This window comes from Ambystoma mexicanum, chromosome 9 (assembly GCF_040938575.1).
Source record: "Ambystoma mexicanum isolate Mex_15411 chromosome 9, UKY_AmexF1_1, whole genome shotgun sequence".
Taxonomy (NCBI): Eukaryota; Metazoa; Chordata; class Amphibia; order Caudata; family Ambystomatidae; genus Ambystoma; species Ambystoma mexicanum.
The window spans coordinates 93,226,847-93,245,499 of NC_090931.1; the positions used below are offsets into that span (position 1 = coordinate 93,226,847).

The window sequence follows — 18,653 nt, forward strand, 5'->3', positions numbered from 1 at the left end:
AATGGGAATCAGTGGCCAGAGAGGCACGCAAATCCCTCTTTTACAAGCACATTATTCCAGGAATCAGGGCCCGTGGCTTCATTAACACTGTCCATGAAAATGCAGGGGAGGGCACAACATACATGTCCTGCAAATGTACTTAGTTACAGTTAAGGTCACCATCACTTTATGTATGAACTCCATACTAAAGAATAACTGGGAGTGTCCTAGTTCTATGCCATAGCTGGTAAAATAGTTCAGCGGGTTAAGCTCTTGCTGCTGCAATCTGTGTGTGATATGCAGGTTGCAGATTCTCATCCCGGCAAGACTAACTCAGCCTTGCATCCTTCCAAGGAAGGTAAATGTGTATCAACTTCAGTACACATTTATCCATGTTCAAATATTCTGCATGTACAGCGCTTTGGGAACAAAGTGTTTTTGCAGCCATTGCCCTGGCTCGGCCCTACCCATGAAATCTCTTGCTCCCCCACCTCTCTATACACACACACGCACTCACGCACGCACGCACGCACGCACACACAAACGCACACACGCACATACGCGCATACACACTCAAACACTCAAACACACACACACACACACACACACACTAACAGGAGATCCTCTAATACACAGCCATAGTCCTTACTCACACTACTTACAAAACAGTAACTGGAAATAAAGGGTAATTAAAGACCTATGTGAGTCGAAAAGGGAACACTTTACAGTGAATTTTGAAAACGAATTCACTTAAAATAACATATTTCCCAATATTTTAAGAGCTAAATAGAAAAACAGTAAAAATACTACTCATGTATCATATCCTCTATGCCACTTAAAAAAAAGCCATTATTTGTTCCTATACAACATTGTTGAACTTGTATCATAGATGAAAGGGTGCTTCACAAAGTATTGTGTATTTTATTTCTTCAAAACGATCCGCTACAGGTGCCTCGGATTTTTCCGTGACCATATACATACACTTGGTAAGCGGCCTTGCACCGTTAGGCGTCATGGACTTCCGTGGTGTGTGGTCATATCCTTATTTGGGGTTTGGGGTTTTGATCCGATCTATTACAAGCACGCAGAGTTATTGTGTCTAGCTTGAAACCCGTAAAGAAACGGAACCCCTTTACAGGGTGATGTCGCTCTCCCATGTGCCACCTAAATGTGTCAGCATTTTTAGTGAAATGTTAAGACAAATTACAGCGTGGAGTGAGTTAAGTGTGACTTTGTTTGCAAATAATTAGTAATGATGCGTTAACTATTGTTTGTGATGAGAATACCCCAAAACAAATATTGAACACACGGCTCCTCTTGCCCAAGCCGTGTGTGCAAATGGTTTTGACGGAGTCGGTGATAGACATAATTTACAGATGTGCAACTACGTGTTTCTTAGAAACACAGATATTTTCATTGAAAACGTGACACCACTGGCCAGTCTCGTGCCAAACCACAGTTCACGCTCAGTCCCACTTGGCAGGAAGCCTGCAGCCTGCCTCGCATATAAGGAGAGGCAGCGGTACACCAGAGAGACAGCGAACCTGTGACACAGCTGGAGGACAGGATGGCCTTGCCTTTCACTGAGAACGACGTCTACTGCACTGCCTTCAACCCCAAAGCCTTCCTCGACGCCTACTTCAGCGATAAGGTCGGGGCGCTTGTGAACGACGACTACCTGGATTTCGTGCTCAAGCAGCTGGTGAAAACGTTCACTGCAGGTAAAAGCGTGTTCTGAATCACTTTAGTCTGGCTACAGTTTTGGTCAGATAGCTCGGTGGGTAAAGCTCTTGCTGCTGAGATTTGTGTTCACCTTGAAAACCAAACTAAAAAAAAACAAAAAAAGATGTATTCAGCTTTCAACATTAAAAATATATTGTGTATTCAAATTCATTGACCTTCTGAAAAAATCAAGCACATATTTCAATTCACCACAAGGGAAACAAAAACTTGACCATAACATATATCAATAAAAATACTAAGAGCTAGCCCCACCTGACTTGCTAGACGCCGGCAACCCCTCTCCTCTTAGCCACCCGGCACAGCTGTACCCCTTCTCTGTGCCAGTCTGTATCCTACACCCTGCTCTATATATCTCTTCTGTCCTTACCTCTGTAAAGCACTCCGTTATGCATCTGTATTGGCGTATACCTCTGAAAAGCACTCATTTATGCATCTGTATTGGCGTATACCTCTGTAAAGCACTCCACTGCTTCTCAAACCTTGGTCCGCGCTCAATAAATACCATTATAATAATAATGATACCGTGCAACTTTGCACTTCCACCGGTGCAAAGTTTCTGTAATCTGGCCCCAGGATGTCCGGGTATGATATGATACGGTATTTATAACGCGCTTAATACCCAGAGGTTTCTAAGGGCGGACCCAGGGATCGAACCTGTGTTGCTCCATGTCATCTTGCTTCCAAGGCGAGCACGTTGCGCCTGAGCTATCCTCCAAAGACTTACACAGATAACTAAGGCACTTCTCTTTAATGCCTGTTGGATTCCATAACATCACTGTAATACACAGCACTGTGTTCTAGTTATTTGCTCTTACACACCATTTGCCATATTACAGAAACCTTGCACTGGTGCAAGTGCAGCTTTGTATGGTATTAGCACAAGGGCAAAGTAAACACAAATATATATGCTTTCAATGCATTTGAACACCAGGGAAAAGTTTGCCCTGGTGCTAATACCGATCTGTATTTGCAGTCGGGCAAACCTTGCCTGGTACAAAAACTATTTGAAAGAATAGGGTTTTGCTCTAAGGCAAAGTTTGCCCTAGTGCTAATACTGTGAGAAATTGCACTTACATCAGTGCAGAGTTTCTGTAATCCATGAAGGCATGTCTGCACTGGAGGATAAAAGGAATATTTTTTCTAGCTGTTTTGAACAGCAATTTTTAGTTGTTGGTGCATTTTTAAACAAAAAATGTATTTGTGTTTAATTGTTACATTGACAATTTTTACAAAGCAGCATTCAAGGTTCAGTCTTTTGAGTTGCCTTTGTTTGCATCCGAACTTTCTATTTCTTCCTTTCCTTTTTCTTTTGTGGTGTCATAATTTAAGATCAGTGGGGGCTTCTTCTTCCTTAGGACAACTGGCAAGTTTGTTGGCCTCTTTTTCTTCTAGGCCTAGACTCTGAAGGATCTTGGCCGTAGCTATGACCAAAGATGTCTTCTCACCACTTATCATTCTGGTCCACCAGACCTCCTCCTCTAGTACGTACGCTGCCTCCAAGTGGTGTTTCAGATAGACGATTCTTGGATTTACTGTGCTAGGGCATGACAATAAGAGGTGTTGTATTGTTTCTGTCTGGTTCTTGTTTTCACAATAACGACAAGAGTTTGAGGTTGATTGGCCACGAAGAGCCAGCATCTCATTCGTTATTAGAACGTTCAGGTGTGCTCTGAGAAATGTTGAGCGCAGTGATCTGTCTGGAAATTTCTTCAAGTATTTTGATACTTGATCCACTTTTTGTATGTTTGGAGGCAGATGTGTGGTTAGTTTATTGTTAGTCGCTATGTCCAAGGATTTGATCCAGTCTCAGATTTTCAATCTATTCTTTAATTTGTCTGGGTTGCGATCCAGTTCCTCCTCTGAACTTCCAATAGTGGAGAGTAATGACAAGTTTTTATTGGACCAGTCAGTCAGCATCCTGTTCTTGCCACCCTCCATTTCTATGAAGATAGTTTCCAATACTTTCGGATGGGGATGTCATCGGATCTTGACAAAGAACATCAAGCTGTTTCTATCCACTGCTGCTGTTAGTGAGGGCAGACTTAGTTCTCTTCTAATTGATGCTATCGGAGTGTAAGGGGGCAGCTTCAGCACTTTACGCCAGAATAGGCCTTCCAATTTATTCCAGATCTTAGCCGGAATTTGCGGCATCGCTTCAGTTCCATAAGGGATGGTTGGTAAGGCCTTTGCTTTTTGTGCGCGCATTTGGAGGAAGTGCTTTTGTGAAGTGCTGTTGGCTGTGGAGGAGCCTGAATGCCCATTTTCTGTGGATCCTGGAATACTACTCAAAAACTTGGTAAAGACACAGAGGAAGGAAAGACTTTTATATAAACTCTTAACCACACTATAAATAGTGTTATTTATATAATATACCTTCTTATTTTACTTATTTACAGAGCTACAAACTTAAGCTCTGCCCCTTTCTCCCACAATCCTCATAAACAACAAGCCGCACGCATTTCCCGCGCGTGCATTTGGAGGATGTGCTTTTGTGAAGTGCTGTTGGCTGTCTGCTGGCTGAGGGTCTGAGGGCTGAGGGTAAACATAACGTTCCTTTTTTACTTTTGAAGCTCCGAGTCTGGCTGTTTACCTCTTGAGCATTTTTGGTTTAATAGCGGGTGCTTCATCCTTGCACAACGATCATTAGAGTGATAGTTTTTGCACGAACATTTGAATATTATTTATTTCATGCCGTTTCTTTTGCATGATATCGTAACTAAATGAGCAGTGAATAAGACAGTGTTGTCGGTGCCTAAAAGGGAGGCGACTACGGAGTGAACTTACTTTTCCCCTTTGTAATTGTTAGAGGTGTAGTTTATTTTCTTGTACAGAGAAACCCACTGCTTGTAGCATCTTGTAGCATCTAAATTGGTGCCCTAGTCTATTGCAAGCAAAATGGTAATGACTCTGCGCACCAGGATGCCGTCAAAAGAAGTCATCACCGTGTGTGCGCTGGAAGCCATTTCCACGCCTAAAACGTCTTGAAGAACAATCAATATCATGCGAGTTAGTAAATCAGCCTCTGGCATAAGAGCATGTTCAGCAATGGCTGACATCAGAAAATGCTGTGCCCCAGGGGGTAAAGGGTCACGAAAGTGTTCTAAACCCAACTCTTAATGGTGCTTTAAATAATCAGGGACTAGTATGTAGAGATACTCATGGGAACAATGTGAGCACACAATCCTCCATCCCTGATTCGTTAATTGCTGCAGGAGTCCTTAATGTAATTGACCAACAAGGACTTGGGGGGCTGAAACTAATAAATGAAGTGATAGAAATCTTCCCTAGTGTACAAACAGCCCTCGAACATAATAACAAGGAAGATGGGCCAAATGCCCCTGCCAGTACTAGTGAAATGGAGACGGCTGATGAGGTGGGAATGGTGAACGCACACAATAGAACCATGGCTAGTTCACAAAAGGCAAAAATAAACTGTAGTTCAAAGCAGGTCCTAGATGACAGCGAAGATAAACAAGATTTATATCAATCACCTATGATGTTTTCCCCTACGGCAAATGCATCTTCTGTAATGTCTTGCTCTTTTGCTCAACCGACCCCTCAGGGGAATCATTCTGCTACAAACGAAAAAACACAAGCCATACCGGGAAATTTCGTAATAGGTCTAGAAACATCATTACAAACCATGAATGCAGCCTTGTTTTCACTTACACGTCTATATGACACATTAGACACCAAAATAAATGACCAATATTCTCTATTAATTAAATTGCTACAAAGAAATAAAGATAAAAAAATTACACTGTGTATGCTGTGAAAAACAAAACAACAGAGACAATAGTCCAGTTGTAGATTCAGAACAGAAAATTGAAGAAATAAAATTGCATGATGATGAGATACTGCTAATCGATTGTACACAAAATCAACAGGCTGCATTACAACTGGGGGAAAAAAAAATGAGGTAGTTTTGTAGAGCTTGTTAAGGAACCGTTTACTACTGATCTCCATAATGATAAGTGTGTGGAAAGCACTACTATAAGTACCACCCAAGATAAAAATGAGGAGTGCAAATCAGGGCAATCATGCACTTAAAAAAAGAAAGCCAAGTCTAAGAACTTGGAAATGTCCAGTAAGCAACCCCTGAAACAGATGAAAAGCAGTGTGGCTCAAACTTCTCCCGGGTATCAGAGAATAGTAATGCCCTAACGTATAACATTTTTGATACGAAAAAGAAAGAAACGAATACTATTACAAAAACAGCAACAAAAAAATCCAAAAATGTTCCAACTGTCGCAAACTCTAAAATTACAGGCACGAGGCAGTTTATCCGTACATTAACGCTACCCAAAACAGCTACTGCTATAGCTCGCACCGCCATCGCTAATAAATATAGAAATGTGATATTACAAAAAGCGAGACAAGGTCGGCAGATACAAAACAGGCCTGTAGCATATGAGCCCTTAGACAATTTAATCCTTTTGGCAAAACAGCAAAAGGAAGTTGTAAATGGTAACATCGAAAGGGAACAAGCTAGAATGGATCTTAACAGTGAATCAAATGTCACAGTAAGCACATTTTCGCATCAGCTAAATGGTGATTTAAATCATACTGAGAGAGTGCCAATGGGAAAGAAATCAGAACAAACTGGTGAGGGGGGTGAATGTTACGACACAGCAAAACTGAGCCAGGAAAAATCAATCTCAATGAGCGAATGGAAAACTGAATTAGAGCAATCTTTAAAAAGAATTATAGCCCAGGCGAATACACAAGAGAATCCCACAGTAAATGCTATGAGTGGTGGAGTACAGACACCATTGATTAACACCACAAGACAATCTAATTTTCTGTCACATTCCAAAGCAAGCTATGTAACCAAAGCGGGGACTCCTACTCCATTGAGAAATTCGAATACAAACTGTTGGATGATGCAGTGTCGCCCTCATCCCTTTTGCAGTTTTGATCTGAATAGACAATCCGTGATGAATATATTTGCAGAGGTTCTAGCTCTTGAAGGGATATGCTCGAGTGACATAGATCAGATAGAATTTCGTCATAGAAATTATCTGTCTATAATAAAATTATGGATGAAATCAAGCTTTGTCGAAAATGCTGTGTGGGAGGCGAGAGATGACCTGTATGAGTTGGGTTTTCTTTTACTAAATCCAGCTCTTTTTGATCAACAACAGCTACCGAACCTGAGAAACCAGTATGCTTCTAGACCAAATGTGTATCCGAAGGGTCAAAATCATAACTCACAGACAGATTTTGCAAGAATGGAAGGACACATGTTGGATACTAGAGAAATGAGAGTGAATAACAACTAACTAGTCCAAAATCAGAAAACTCTCTCTCTAGCCTCCTGGAACACAAGAGGCTTTAAGCATCTTACAAAATCTAAAGATAACTTACTGATGAGTTAAGACATTTTGGATTTTCAGGAAATATGGCTTTCCATCGCCCCTGTTTGGGATAAACATGTTGTACTGTTGATTCCAGCTATTATGCCAGTCAGAGGTAGACCCATGGCAGGTTTAATGGTAGCTATAAAATCATCTCCCAATTTGCAAATTGAGCCATGGTTTTCCCCGAATAGTTTCCTGCAATTGGTAAAGATAAAATTGAAGACAACAAATGTTGGTTTGATAAACATTTACTGGAACCATGCTGCAATAAATGATTCTGACTTTTTTGATGCCATGGAGGAAGTACTAAAACTAACAATACTGGACCCAATTTGTGGTCATGTAATAATTACTGGAGACTTGAATTTAACATGTATACCCCAAGTGGGGAAACCTCTGACTCCAATAGCGAAAAGATGGAATGCCTTTATGGCTGAACGACAGTTCCTAAAGTTAAATGGAGCAAAAAAAGGTGATATGCCACCTCAGAGTACATGGCATAGAGGCATACAAACAGCAACAATTGACTATACTTTTGTTGACAGAGACCTGTTCAATCACATAACTGAATTTCAAATTATATCTCAGGAAATAAGCGACCATGACATTCAATCTATAAAATGGTCGTGGTTTACAGAAACTAAAACATATGATTCATCCCTAGCTTGTAATTTAATGACAAACTCTGCGCAAAATATGTTCTACTGGACTCCTTTATCTCTACAAACCTTAAGTGAAAATTTGAATCGATCACTGAATGGAGATGTACACTATGGCTCCAATACATTCCCTTCTTATGTCGAAGAAATGCAAATCTTTATGACGAAGAAAAATAACTATAATAAAAGAGATAATAGAACTTTGCATACATTTGATCATGAGGTGGCCCTCTATAAAACTCAATATAGAGCTGATAGAAGAAAAATCATAAAGCGAAATTCTCCCGATTGCCTGCGCCAATTGAATGCTCTAAAATGTAAACATAAAAATGGGATAAAAGCAAGAAAGGCCCTAATGTTTCAACGTGATGCAGAGGCCATGCTGAGGAGTTTACAAGAGAAGAATTCGGCAAAAATACTGTTGACTTAAAAAATACTCAAAGTAAAATTCAAATGGTGAATCAAATGAATCTGATTCCCCAAGAAGTGTGCGCTGCTTTTTATAAATCCTTGTACGCTGATACAATAACTAGTAGGCGCCAGGACACTGCGGAGTGGAGTAAGATAGGAAATCTTGTTTTTGACATTGATGATAATCTACTATTTATCTCAAAGCTGTCTACATCTCGCGCTCCGGGCCCTGATGGGCTTTCCAATTTTATGATTAAAAAAAATCCCGCTGCATGGGCACAAATTCTAGTCACCATTTTCAATCAAATTGTATTAACTCAGTGTATCCCCGGATCCTGGAGGAAATCCATCACCATACCCATTCACAAAAAGGGGGATATTCAAAACACTAGGAATTATAGACCTATATCTTTGTTGGATATACCGAGTACAATTTTTGCACAACTTTTATTAAGAGATATCAACAAATGGTTGGATGGAGCAGGAATCAGAGACCCAAATCAAACTGGCTTCATGCCAGGGATGGGGACAGCAGTTAATCTTCACATATTGGAAGTCATAAAGAACCAAGAACAACAGAAGGTAGTTTATACGTCCTTTATTGACTTCCAGGCCGCCTTCGATTCAGTGTGCAGGAAACTTTTAATGAACAAGCTAATGGATGCAAAGTGTCCTGATTATCTCATATTTTGGGTGAATGAATTACACTCTCAAACCACGGTTCAAATCAGATTGGCCCTAGACGGTACTCTGTCAGACCCAATCGAAACTTTCCGTGGGTTAAAACAAGGGTGCATACTTGCGAGTACCTTGTTCACTTTTTTCATGTCGGCAGTGCAGCAAGAGTTTATGAACATTAGATCTGATGCCCCCTGCCTACGAGGTCATGCAGTCCCCTGGTTGTTCTATGCCGATGACCTAGTGTTGCTAACCAAGACACCAGGGGGCTTGCAAGCTCTATTATTTTTCTTGAGTAATTATGCCGATACAAATCTGTTGAAAATTAACCAAAATAAATGTAAAATCATGATACTTGATCCTAAGAAGAAGAAAGCCCCTAAATTTAAAGAGTGGCACATACAAAGCGTAAACATAGGAACTGTTACTGAATACAAGTATCTGGGAATAACAATTAGTAATGACCAGCAGGATAAACCATACTACAGAGAAATTGAAAACAAAGTTAACACAGGTATAGCCCAGTCAAGGATGATACAGGTTAAATTTGGAAAATGTTTGCTATTACCGGCCATTACATTTTACAAGCAAAAAGTAACACCCTTAATAACTTATGGGGCAGAAACCAGAGAGATCATCCCAGAGAGTGCTTGGATAAGATTGGAGGGTCGTTTCTGGAAGAAGGTTTGTGGCCTTCTAATGTCTATATCAATGTGTCTAATAAGGCACGAAATGGGGCTGGTATCCTTGTATGCAATATATTCATGGAAGGTTTTGACATTTATTCGGAAATACTTGATAGCTGTGAGAGAAAATGGAATAATGTACACAGTGGGAAGATACATGTTGGAATCAATGAATCCTAATATCCTGAACTGGATAAAATGGATAAAAGTATTGATAGAGATGGCCGGCATTGATGACAAACTGCTTATTAATAATCCTGAGAGGGTGAAAAAGAAACAGTGGTTGTATGACTGGATCAAAAGTAGAGATGCATGCATGAAATTGAAAGTGTTTAAACAACAAGCTTTTGCAACCAAAAAACTTCATGTAGTTGAAAACTATTTAACTAAGTTTCCTGATCCCAAATCCAGATATTCATATATGAGAATCAGGCTGAACATATGCCTAATGAATGAAGTGCGCTTTATGAGAAATAATACATCAAACGCCAGCTGTAGACTTTGTCCAGTACCATCAGCCATAGAGACACTGAAACATCTAATCTCTGAATGTCCTGCGTTATTGCGGCAAATATGTGAAATGTTTAAATATTTATTTGAGAGCTATTCTATGTTGACTGAGGAAAGCCTTTGGAACATTTTGTATAAAAGTCAGTTACCAAAAATGAACATTGCGATTGTTTTGTTTGTGGGATCGGTAAATTTACAGAATCAAACTGATATCCTTGACCTCAAAGTGATACAATCTATCAAATAATTGTTCTTAAAACATTGAGTGTCTTTATGTATTAGAGATTGTATTGTGAAACATTTTACTGTAACTATTTTCTACTGTGTGATGTCTGTTTTTGAAAGGCTGTATTTTACAGCTATATCAAAATAAAATAAAATAAAAAAGAAGTTCATTGCCAGAAGCAGGGAAAACTTCCCAAATGTTCTGTCTAAGACCATTGTTTGTGTGGCTAATGTAATGGTCTTGGCGTAGAGTACGTCCTGCATCGAAGATTCCACTAGACTCCTGTTAATTGCTACTCCCAAATAGTTGAAGTTTGGCACTATCTCCAGTGTCTGAGCATCAAGATGCCAATGCAGGTGTTCCAACCTTTTAGATGGATTTCCATAATCATGACTTTAGTTTTGCTTGTATTTATTTCCAAATCAGTTTTTCTTTTTGTATGTTGAGAGGCTGTTCAATTGACGCTGTAGACCGATTGTTGTATGGTCCAAGAGGATTATAACGTCCGCATAAAGCAGCCTTGTGATATTGTCCTCTCCTACTGACGGTGGAAAGGATCTAGTGTTGATTCCAAGGTCTACAATGTCCCCCAAGTACGCGTTGTATAATTCAGGAGCCAAGGGGTACCCCTGCTTTACATCTCTGTTGGTTTTTATCAAATTTGATAGGTTACTTGTGCCGTTGAGCCTCACTCACACATAAGTGTCGGCGTAGAGCAGTTTAATGGGATCCATGAGAGAAGAGGGACAATCCCAGTTTATTAATTTTGACCACAGTTTCTCTCTATTCACCGGGTCGAATGACTGAACTAAATCTATGAAAGCGACAAATAGTCTCGGACGCCCCTCCAGTAGCATAGCTTTTAGGATGCTGATTAGCATTATATTGGCCATTGTTCCCAGGTTTTTAACAAAACCCGATTGGTATGGGTCTGCTCAACCGGCCTTGTTTTACCCAGGATTTTGGCTAGGAGAAGTGATCGGAATAGCTTGCTGACTATGTCGAGCAAAGCTATAGGACGGTAGTTCTTTGGCTCACTTTTCACCCCTTTTTTGAAAATTGGCACGATGTTAGCTGTTTTCCAAGAGTCTGGTATCATTTTCTGGGCTAAGCATCTGACACTGATTTCAGAGATTAAGTCCACCCATTCTTCCGGGTTAGTTTTTAATTGAAAGTTTGTGATCACATCGGGGCCTGAGGCTCTCGATTTGTTCAAGTTTTTTTTATTTTTTTTTAGAATCGAGGCTGTGTCATATTCGATGTCCCATTTGCTTTGTTCTGATTTTTTATCAATGCTCCCGCTGAATGATGTCTGGTGAAACAATTATGTGAAATTAGTGGTCAAGGTTTGTTCACTGACACAATTTTGTAAGGTGTTTTCAGTGATGGATAAAGTTGATTTTACAATTGTCCAAAAAGTTTTAGATTGTCTGTTACAGACTGCATGGAGCATGGTCTCCGAGTCTCTTTGATAGAGTACTCTCCAAAACCCCAGTAACCATGTTTTGTAGGCGCTTGTGGCTTTTATTACCATGGCACGGTTTGGTACCGACAGATACATTTATTGCCACACCTCTTTGCTCGTCTCATGGTTTTCCTCCTTTCCCTTACCTCCAGTCTGTAGGTATGGAGATGTTGTTGTGATGGTTGCCTTCGCGTTTTCCTTTGATGTAAATACGGGATAAGAAGTGGGCAATAGTCCAGCTCTGGTAAGGATGAATCTCTCATCTTGTGCTCTTTTTTCCCTTTACATTCCTTGGTAATTGAGCAGATGGCTTCTTTCGTCAGCTGTAACCGTGTGCCTTGAGTACCAATCTCTATTGGGATTTTTATTGCTAGGTGTACAGCTTTTGTGGCAGGCCATAAAACTGTCAAGAAGATATGGTCACTATGTAATGTTTTGACCACCTCGAATGAGTCGATAATGGAAAAGAGTTCTTTTGATGCATAGATATGGTCTATGGTGCTCCCCAGGCCATCTCTTCCCCAGGTTAGTACTGACAGTTTATTCTGATTCTTTATTGAATGAAGATTATAAAAATCTCGTGCTTCCATTAAGTCAGACCATGCAGTGCCCCTTTCGAGGGATTTGAGATTGTGCCGGTTCATGGAGTTGATTGGTGCTCTTTGCGGCTTTTCGATATCTGATCTCGTATAGCGGCAAGTGGCGTTGAGGTCCCCACATATGATAATGTGCTTAATGGCTTGTGATGCAATGGCTTCTGCAATGATTGAGTCCATGGTGCTCATAAAGGCCTTGGACGATTGAGCCTTGGGGTTCCAGTAGATATTCACCACCAAGAGAGACTCAGCGTCAGCGGTCTCTGTTGTTCTTTTTGGATGGTTCCAAGAGATAAGTACGACCTGGATGAAAGTGGTCAAAAGCAAGTTGTGTTCAATGCGTAGTGGGCTGCCTGACTTGACCACTATTAGGAGGCCCAAAGTGGGCCGACCTTTGGGCCCCTTAGCTGCTGGTTATAAACTGATCTCATATCTATCTAAGCTTGGAGCTGTCGTTAGCCAAGTTTCTTGTAGGCCTAATAGATCGAATGAGCCGAGATGGATGTCGCCAGCCAATATCAGGTGGCTGTGGCCTATTGTATTCCATGACCCCATGCATAGTTTTTGAGACAAATGATTTTCAGGTTTGACCTCTGGCAAATGATTGTTGAGGATGTTAGTTGGTTGCTGTTTGCGGGCCTGCCACGTTAGCGCCGCCGGAATCCACGGCCATCTCTTTAGTTCCTTGTCAGCTAGATGTTTCAAATGTGTACTGATGGAAGTGTCATGTCCTTCTCTTGGCTTACCTTGATTGATCGTGCCTTTGAGTTTCGGAAGGGGGCCCTGAGGTAGGCGATGTCTATCTCGACCGTCCTCCAAGTTTTCTAGTTTTCTGCGTGTATAGCTATCTATAGCTCTGCAAATGCACACATTGCATTCGAGAATCAATTTTTGCAGAAACGCTGCATCTGTATTTTTCGCTAAGTGAATTGAAAAGTGTCTATCTGGTGCTTACAAGCCCACCTGATAGAATTCCAAATTCTTCTAACTTTTGACTTTTGTAGGCCTCCCTTTTCAACTCAGTTTCTCTTTCTCAGCTTCACCTGCTCTTTCATCAAAGAAAACCTTTTTTTCCACACAGAAAAGCTCTGGTAGCATCCATATTGTGATGCAGTGATTCTATTAGGGCTAATGGCTGGCTTGGGGGCGTGCATGGCCGTAAATGGCCCCAGGTCCTCATGAAGGTCCTCACTATGCTTAGGCCTGACAGCTCGGGCTAGCAGGACTTTACTGGACTTAGGCTCGCGCAAACTGGCAAGTAAGGCATTACAACTCTACACATCTATCTATAAATTGTTCCGATGAAGTAAGGTTGCGTTCTCCCCCTTCCACTTGGGGAATGCTAGCACCATTTCCTGCACACAGCTCTTGATCATCAGATTGGCCATGTACGTCTTGTAGTTACCTTTCTAAGTCATCAATCTTATGCTTTAAGACCTGCCTGAAAGAATTACATGAACTTTGTTATCAAACCTGAATCTGCAACATTCCTTAGGTCCCAGTCTCTCTCTAAAGTGTCCATCAATATCAGTCTATGTCGGTCTCTCTTTGCAGGTCAAGGAATCTTAGCGCCAGTCTGTGTTAGTCTGTTGCTCCCCATCTCCCTGCCAGTGTATATGTCTAGACTCGATCAGCATCAGTCTCTCTCTCCCTCTCTCTCTCTCTCTCTCTCTCTCCCCCTCTCTCTGTCTCTCTCTCTCTCTCTCTCTCCCTCTCTCTGTCCCTCTCTCTCTCTCTCTCTCTCTCTCTCTAAGTCAGTGTTTCCGGCCAAAACTCCATCAATGTCACTTTCTGTCATATTCTCTCTCTAAGTCAGTGTCTCTATCTAAACTCCATCAGTGTCAGTCTCTGTCATTCTCTCTTTCTCTAATTCAGTGTCTCCGTCCAGACTCCAACAGTGTCAGTCGCTGTCAGTCTCTCTCTCTTGAAGTCAGTGACTGTCCAGACTCCATCCGTGTTAGTCTCTGTCATTCTCTGTCGCTTACTATTTCTCTGTCAGTGTTTCTGTCCCTTGCAGTATCATTGTCTCTGCCCTCCCTTGCTTTCTCTGAATCATTCTCCAGTTTGTCTGACAGGCTTCGGTGTGAAGTGATGGCTCCTCAAGGCCTGGGAGGTGTTACCACTGAAGCCCGTTCCAGATGAAGGCAGTAATGCTGTTAGAATCCCGGGCCGACGTCTGACTTATTAATAGTGAGAATCGTGCATAGTGATTTGCCATGAAAAAAAAAGAAACAGAAAAGGGTCACTGTCATTATACAGAGAGACATAGCATGTGTTCCTTGCCTCCTGATTGGGTGACACCACTCTCTAAGGTGCTAATAAAACAAGAACACGTGAAGAGGAGTGTGGAAGGGCCTGTGCCATGAGAGAGGCAGGAGATGATGAAGTAAAATGTGGCTCCAGCTGGGTACTTCCTTTTTTATTTTTTATTTATGGAGCACACTAGGAGCCCAAAGGCATCGAGGCGAGGGCCATGGAAATGTGTTAGTTACATGGTACAGAGGTTGCTACTGGTTACAATAGGCATAGCAGTTGTTAAGAGTAGGCAGATAAATGCTTTCTTCAAGTTTCATGAGTTATTTATAGATACAGTGAGGACTCAATGAGCACCCGGTGATAGAGTGTGAGGGCAGGTTCATACAAAAGAGCATGGTCTTGATCGCTTTGCGGAAGGCTATGTGGGAGGTAATTCCTCTGATGTGAGGTGGTAGAGAGTTCCAGTGGTAGGCAGCAATGAAGGGGAAACTAGAGCCACTGGGGCGTGTCCTAAGTACCCTAGGTACTGTGATTCGGTTGGTGTAAGGGGTCCTAGTAGGTTTGGCAGTGTGCGTCCTCGAGATTCTTTGAGAGAGATACAGCAGGGCTGTGTTGTGTAGGCATTTGTGAGTGAGTGCCAATGTTTTGAAAATGACCCTTTCTTTGATGGGACGCCAGTGGGCTTGTTTCCTCACAGCTGTTTTGTGGTCTCTTTTGGGGAAGTCAGTGGTCGCCCTGAGCACGTTATTCTGGACAACCTGGCGTTTTTCAATATCTTTAGTGGATGTGCCTGCCATGAGGGCATTGCAGTAATCAAGGTGGGGTCCAGTTATGGCTCTAGCTATGTTTAGGCCGTTTTGCTGTGAGAGGAAGGGTCTAGCTGTGGTTAGCAGTTGTAATAGTAGGCTGCTGCAGATGCTATGGCCTTGACCTGTCTTGACATGGATATGTTGGGGTCCATGTAAACTCCAAGTGTTTTAACAGCTTGGGAGACAGATATTTGAACATTTTCTATGGTGAAGGTGTTATATTGGTCATTGAGTTTCCTTAGGGTTCCCGGGGAGTCAATTAGAAGTTCAGTTTTGTCCCCATTTAGACATAGCCGGTTTTCAGCCATTTATGTTTGGATAGTGGCGTAGATTGAATTGAGGGTTTTGGTGTCAGATTCGTATTCGCCAGAGATGGGAATGAGGATCTACGTGTCATCAGCGTAATTTGTGGAGGTGATGCCTCATCATCAAGGAAGTGTGCTGGCTTTTTGTTTTGCAAATGAGGATGACAAGGGTGTCCTGATCAAAGGGTGGAATGGGTCAAATGTGCTTGAGGTTCTGGGGTGAGGGGTGGAAGAACCGTTTAGGTTCTGGCTTGTCTGATGTGTATTTTGAAGTAGTCCATAAGCAAGTTGCATACTGAGGTGGATGCGATTGTAGTAGGGGCAGAGACTGGTTTGCAGAATGACTTCATGATGTGAAAAGTTTTTATGTGTGATGGGGGGTGGAATGAAACTCTTTGGGGATAGTAGGCAGCTTTGACGCTGCATATGGACATCTTGCATTTGTAGTGGCAGTCTTTGAGGGGTGCCCTAGTGAAGAGGCATGGATCTGACTATTTTGCCAGACTCTCTCTTGGCCTTTGGGTTCTTGTTTAATGGTGATGAGGGAGTCATTGAACTATGTCTGGCGATGGCGATGATTGCAGAGTTTCAGTGTTTTGGAGGGAGGCTATTTGGTTGGTCGGGTGCTTGTGTGTTTCTAATGCTGCAATTGATGAGAAGTAAGGCTGGGTGGGTATGGTGCTAGAGGATGATGGTATGAGTAGTGAGTCAGCTATGCTTATGATGTTTTTAATTGCCTAGCTGGGGGGCGAGTGGGATGTGTGGCAGATGAGAAGATGTTGTGTGGCAGGGTGAGCACGAAGGGGAGGGAAAAGTGACCTGAACACGGTTGACATATTCAATTTTTCACAATTTTTAAAAAAGAAATCAGAACGTCCAGGGTATTGCTAGCTTTCTGTGTGGAGTAGGTGATATGTTGGGTGAGAGTGTAGGGGAAGAGTAGAGTGAGGATGCTGCTCTTTATGTAATTGTTGTCTAGGTGGGAAGTACCTGAATTGAAATCGACCTGGTAGATATTTGTGCAAGGAGAGCTGTGATTGTTAGTAATGAAAGCTGACCATTCTTTGCGGATGTTCAGATTGTGTATTCAGGATGGTTAAAAAGGTGGAAGAATTTGGGTTGTGAGAGAGGGCTTCAAGGATGCATTGGATGGGGTGTGCAAAGTGTGAATGACCATATCATTACAATGCCATTACTTTTGCGTAGCCGGTCCCTGTGGCGAAAGTGATAGTGTGAGGGAAGCATATCAGAGCTGATGGGTGTGTGGTGGGGTTTCAGCCAAGCCTCTGTCAGAAGGAGCATGTCTGGTGTCTGTGAGGTGATGAGGTCATTCATTTCACTTAGTGACACCTGAAGTGGCTTCATACACAACACGCTCTCCAACCACGCTTCCTCTTTACTCTCCTGTCATCGGCACCTTCTTCTCTGCAGATGTGTCAGTGGCATGTAGCAAGCTGCCTTTTACCGAATGAAAACAAACATACTAAATTACTAAGACATTTTGGGAATCTCATGAATTTGGCGCTGCGTATCAATTTATGAGTAGCCTTGGACACTTAAGCATGCTATGTCAAACTGAATAAAAGAGCACTCACGCTCACATTGTGTATGCATGTTAATTATGCCTCACCGATTTATTTTATAAATAAACGTATGTCACTTTACTCACCGTTCAACAACACAATCACCTTGCACACACATTCACCTTCAAACCTCACATTCTATGCACTAATTGCACTGTCTTATAATTGTCACGAAATTAACAAATCACCAAACTGCTCAAATTGTGGTATGACTTTAAATACTTCAGCCTTGATAAATACCCTTGTGGGGTCGAAACACGTGTCACCACTTTGAGCAACAAAAAAGATCGTATGAAAAAAATGTGAGCGTGAGTGCTCTTTTATTCAGTTTGATAGCATCCTTAAGTGTCCAAGGCTACTCATAAATTGATACGCAGCGCCAAATTCATCAGATTCCAACCACAATTTCTTGCTTAACTCCATTGGGGCTTTTTGAGCACTGTTCCATGGGAATCTCCCAACTGGCTGCATAGTTCACCTATGTTCCTTGTGCTCTCACCACTTCTCTGATACTAAATTACTAGGTTACCAATTGGTATGTTCAACTTGAAAACATGGTTAGAACCCTAAGTTCTGATTAATGGTGTCATTCGGTAACCTCTATTTGTGGATATTATGTCATATTGCTACTTGACATAAGATAGTAAAATACACACATCTGATTGTGCTACATGACTATTTCCTTTCCTTTTTAAAACCAGGTGTTGTGGAAGGAGAAACCCTGATAGACATTGGCACAGGTCCCACCATCTACCAGCTACTATCAGCCTGTGAAGTCTTCAAGGAGATCATTGCCACTGACTACTCTGCCCTAAGCCGGCAAGAGTTTGAGAAGTGGCTGAAGAATGAACCACAAGGCTTTGACTGGGGTCCAATTGTGAGATATGTTTGTGAACTTGAAGGGCAGAGGTAAGAAACCACAGGGAATTTTGTTGACACCAAAATTCATAAGCAACAAAGATCTCTTTGGGTTTTCATGAGGTCCGCACATATCCTACGTGTGTATCATGGAGCTCTCTTTTAGCCCATGATACAGATGCAGACCAAGGTCAAGATAATGTCGACTGGGGCAGAGCACTTCTCACCATTGCTGTTACCGGATGATATCTGACACGCTGTGTTTCTAGATACCCACTTCTTATAATCGGCCTTCCCACGCCTAGGCTTTCTCGCCAAATTAACACTTTCTCTGATATTCTTTTCCGGTTAGATACTGAAACATTTGATGCCTATATGCTTACAGAGGCGTTGCTAATGGGGGCTTAGAGGGCTATAGCCCCAGGTGTTTTGGTTGTAGCCCCAGATCTTTTCCAGACCTAGCAACATTTCTGCTTACAAAATCAAAATTGAACAATTTGAAACACCCCCTTCATTTTACATCTGAAAA

The 18,653-nt window shown here is 41.8% G+C and overlaps 1 protein-coding gene across 1 annotated transcript in view; it reads left to right on the plus strand.

Annotated features, from left to right (window-relative positions):
- Positions 1-1,529: 1,529 nt before the first annotated feature.
- The window catches only part of LOC138487695 (nicotinamide N-methyltransferase-like), a 34,544-nt gene continuing 17,420 nt past the window's right edge, over positions 1,530-18,653 (plus strand). Inside the window, exons 1-2 of the mRNA XM_069614220.1 lie at positions 1,530-1,700; positions 17,968-18,175. Of these exons, the coding sequence (XP_069470321.1) occupies positions 1,547-1,700; positions 17,968-18,175 (362 nt within the window). The 5' untranslated portion in view covers positions 1,530-1,546. The remainder of the gene's footprint in view (positions 1,701-17,967; positions 18,176-18,653) is intronic.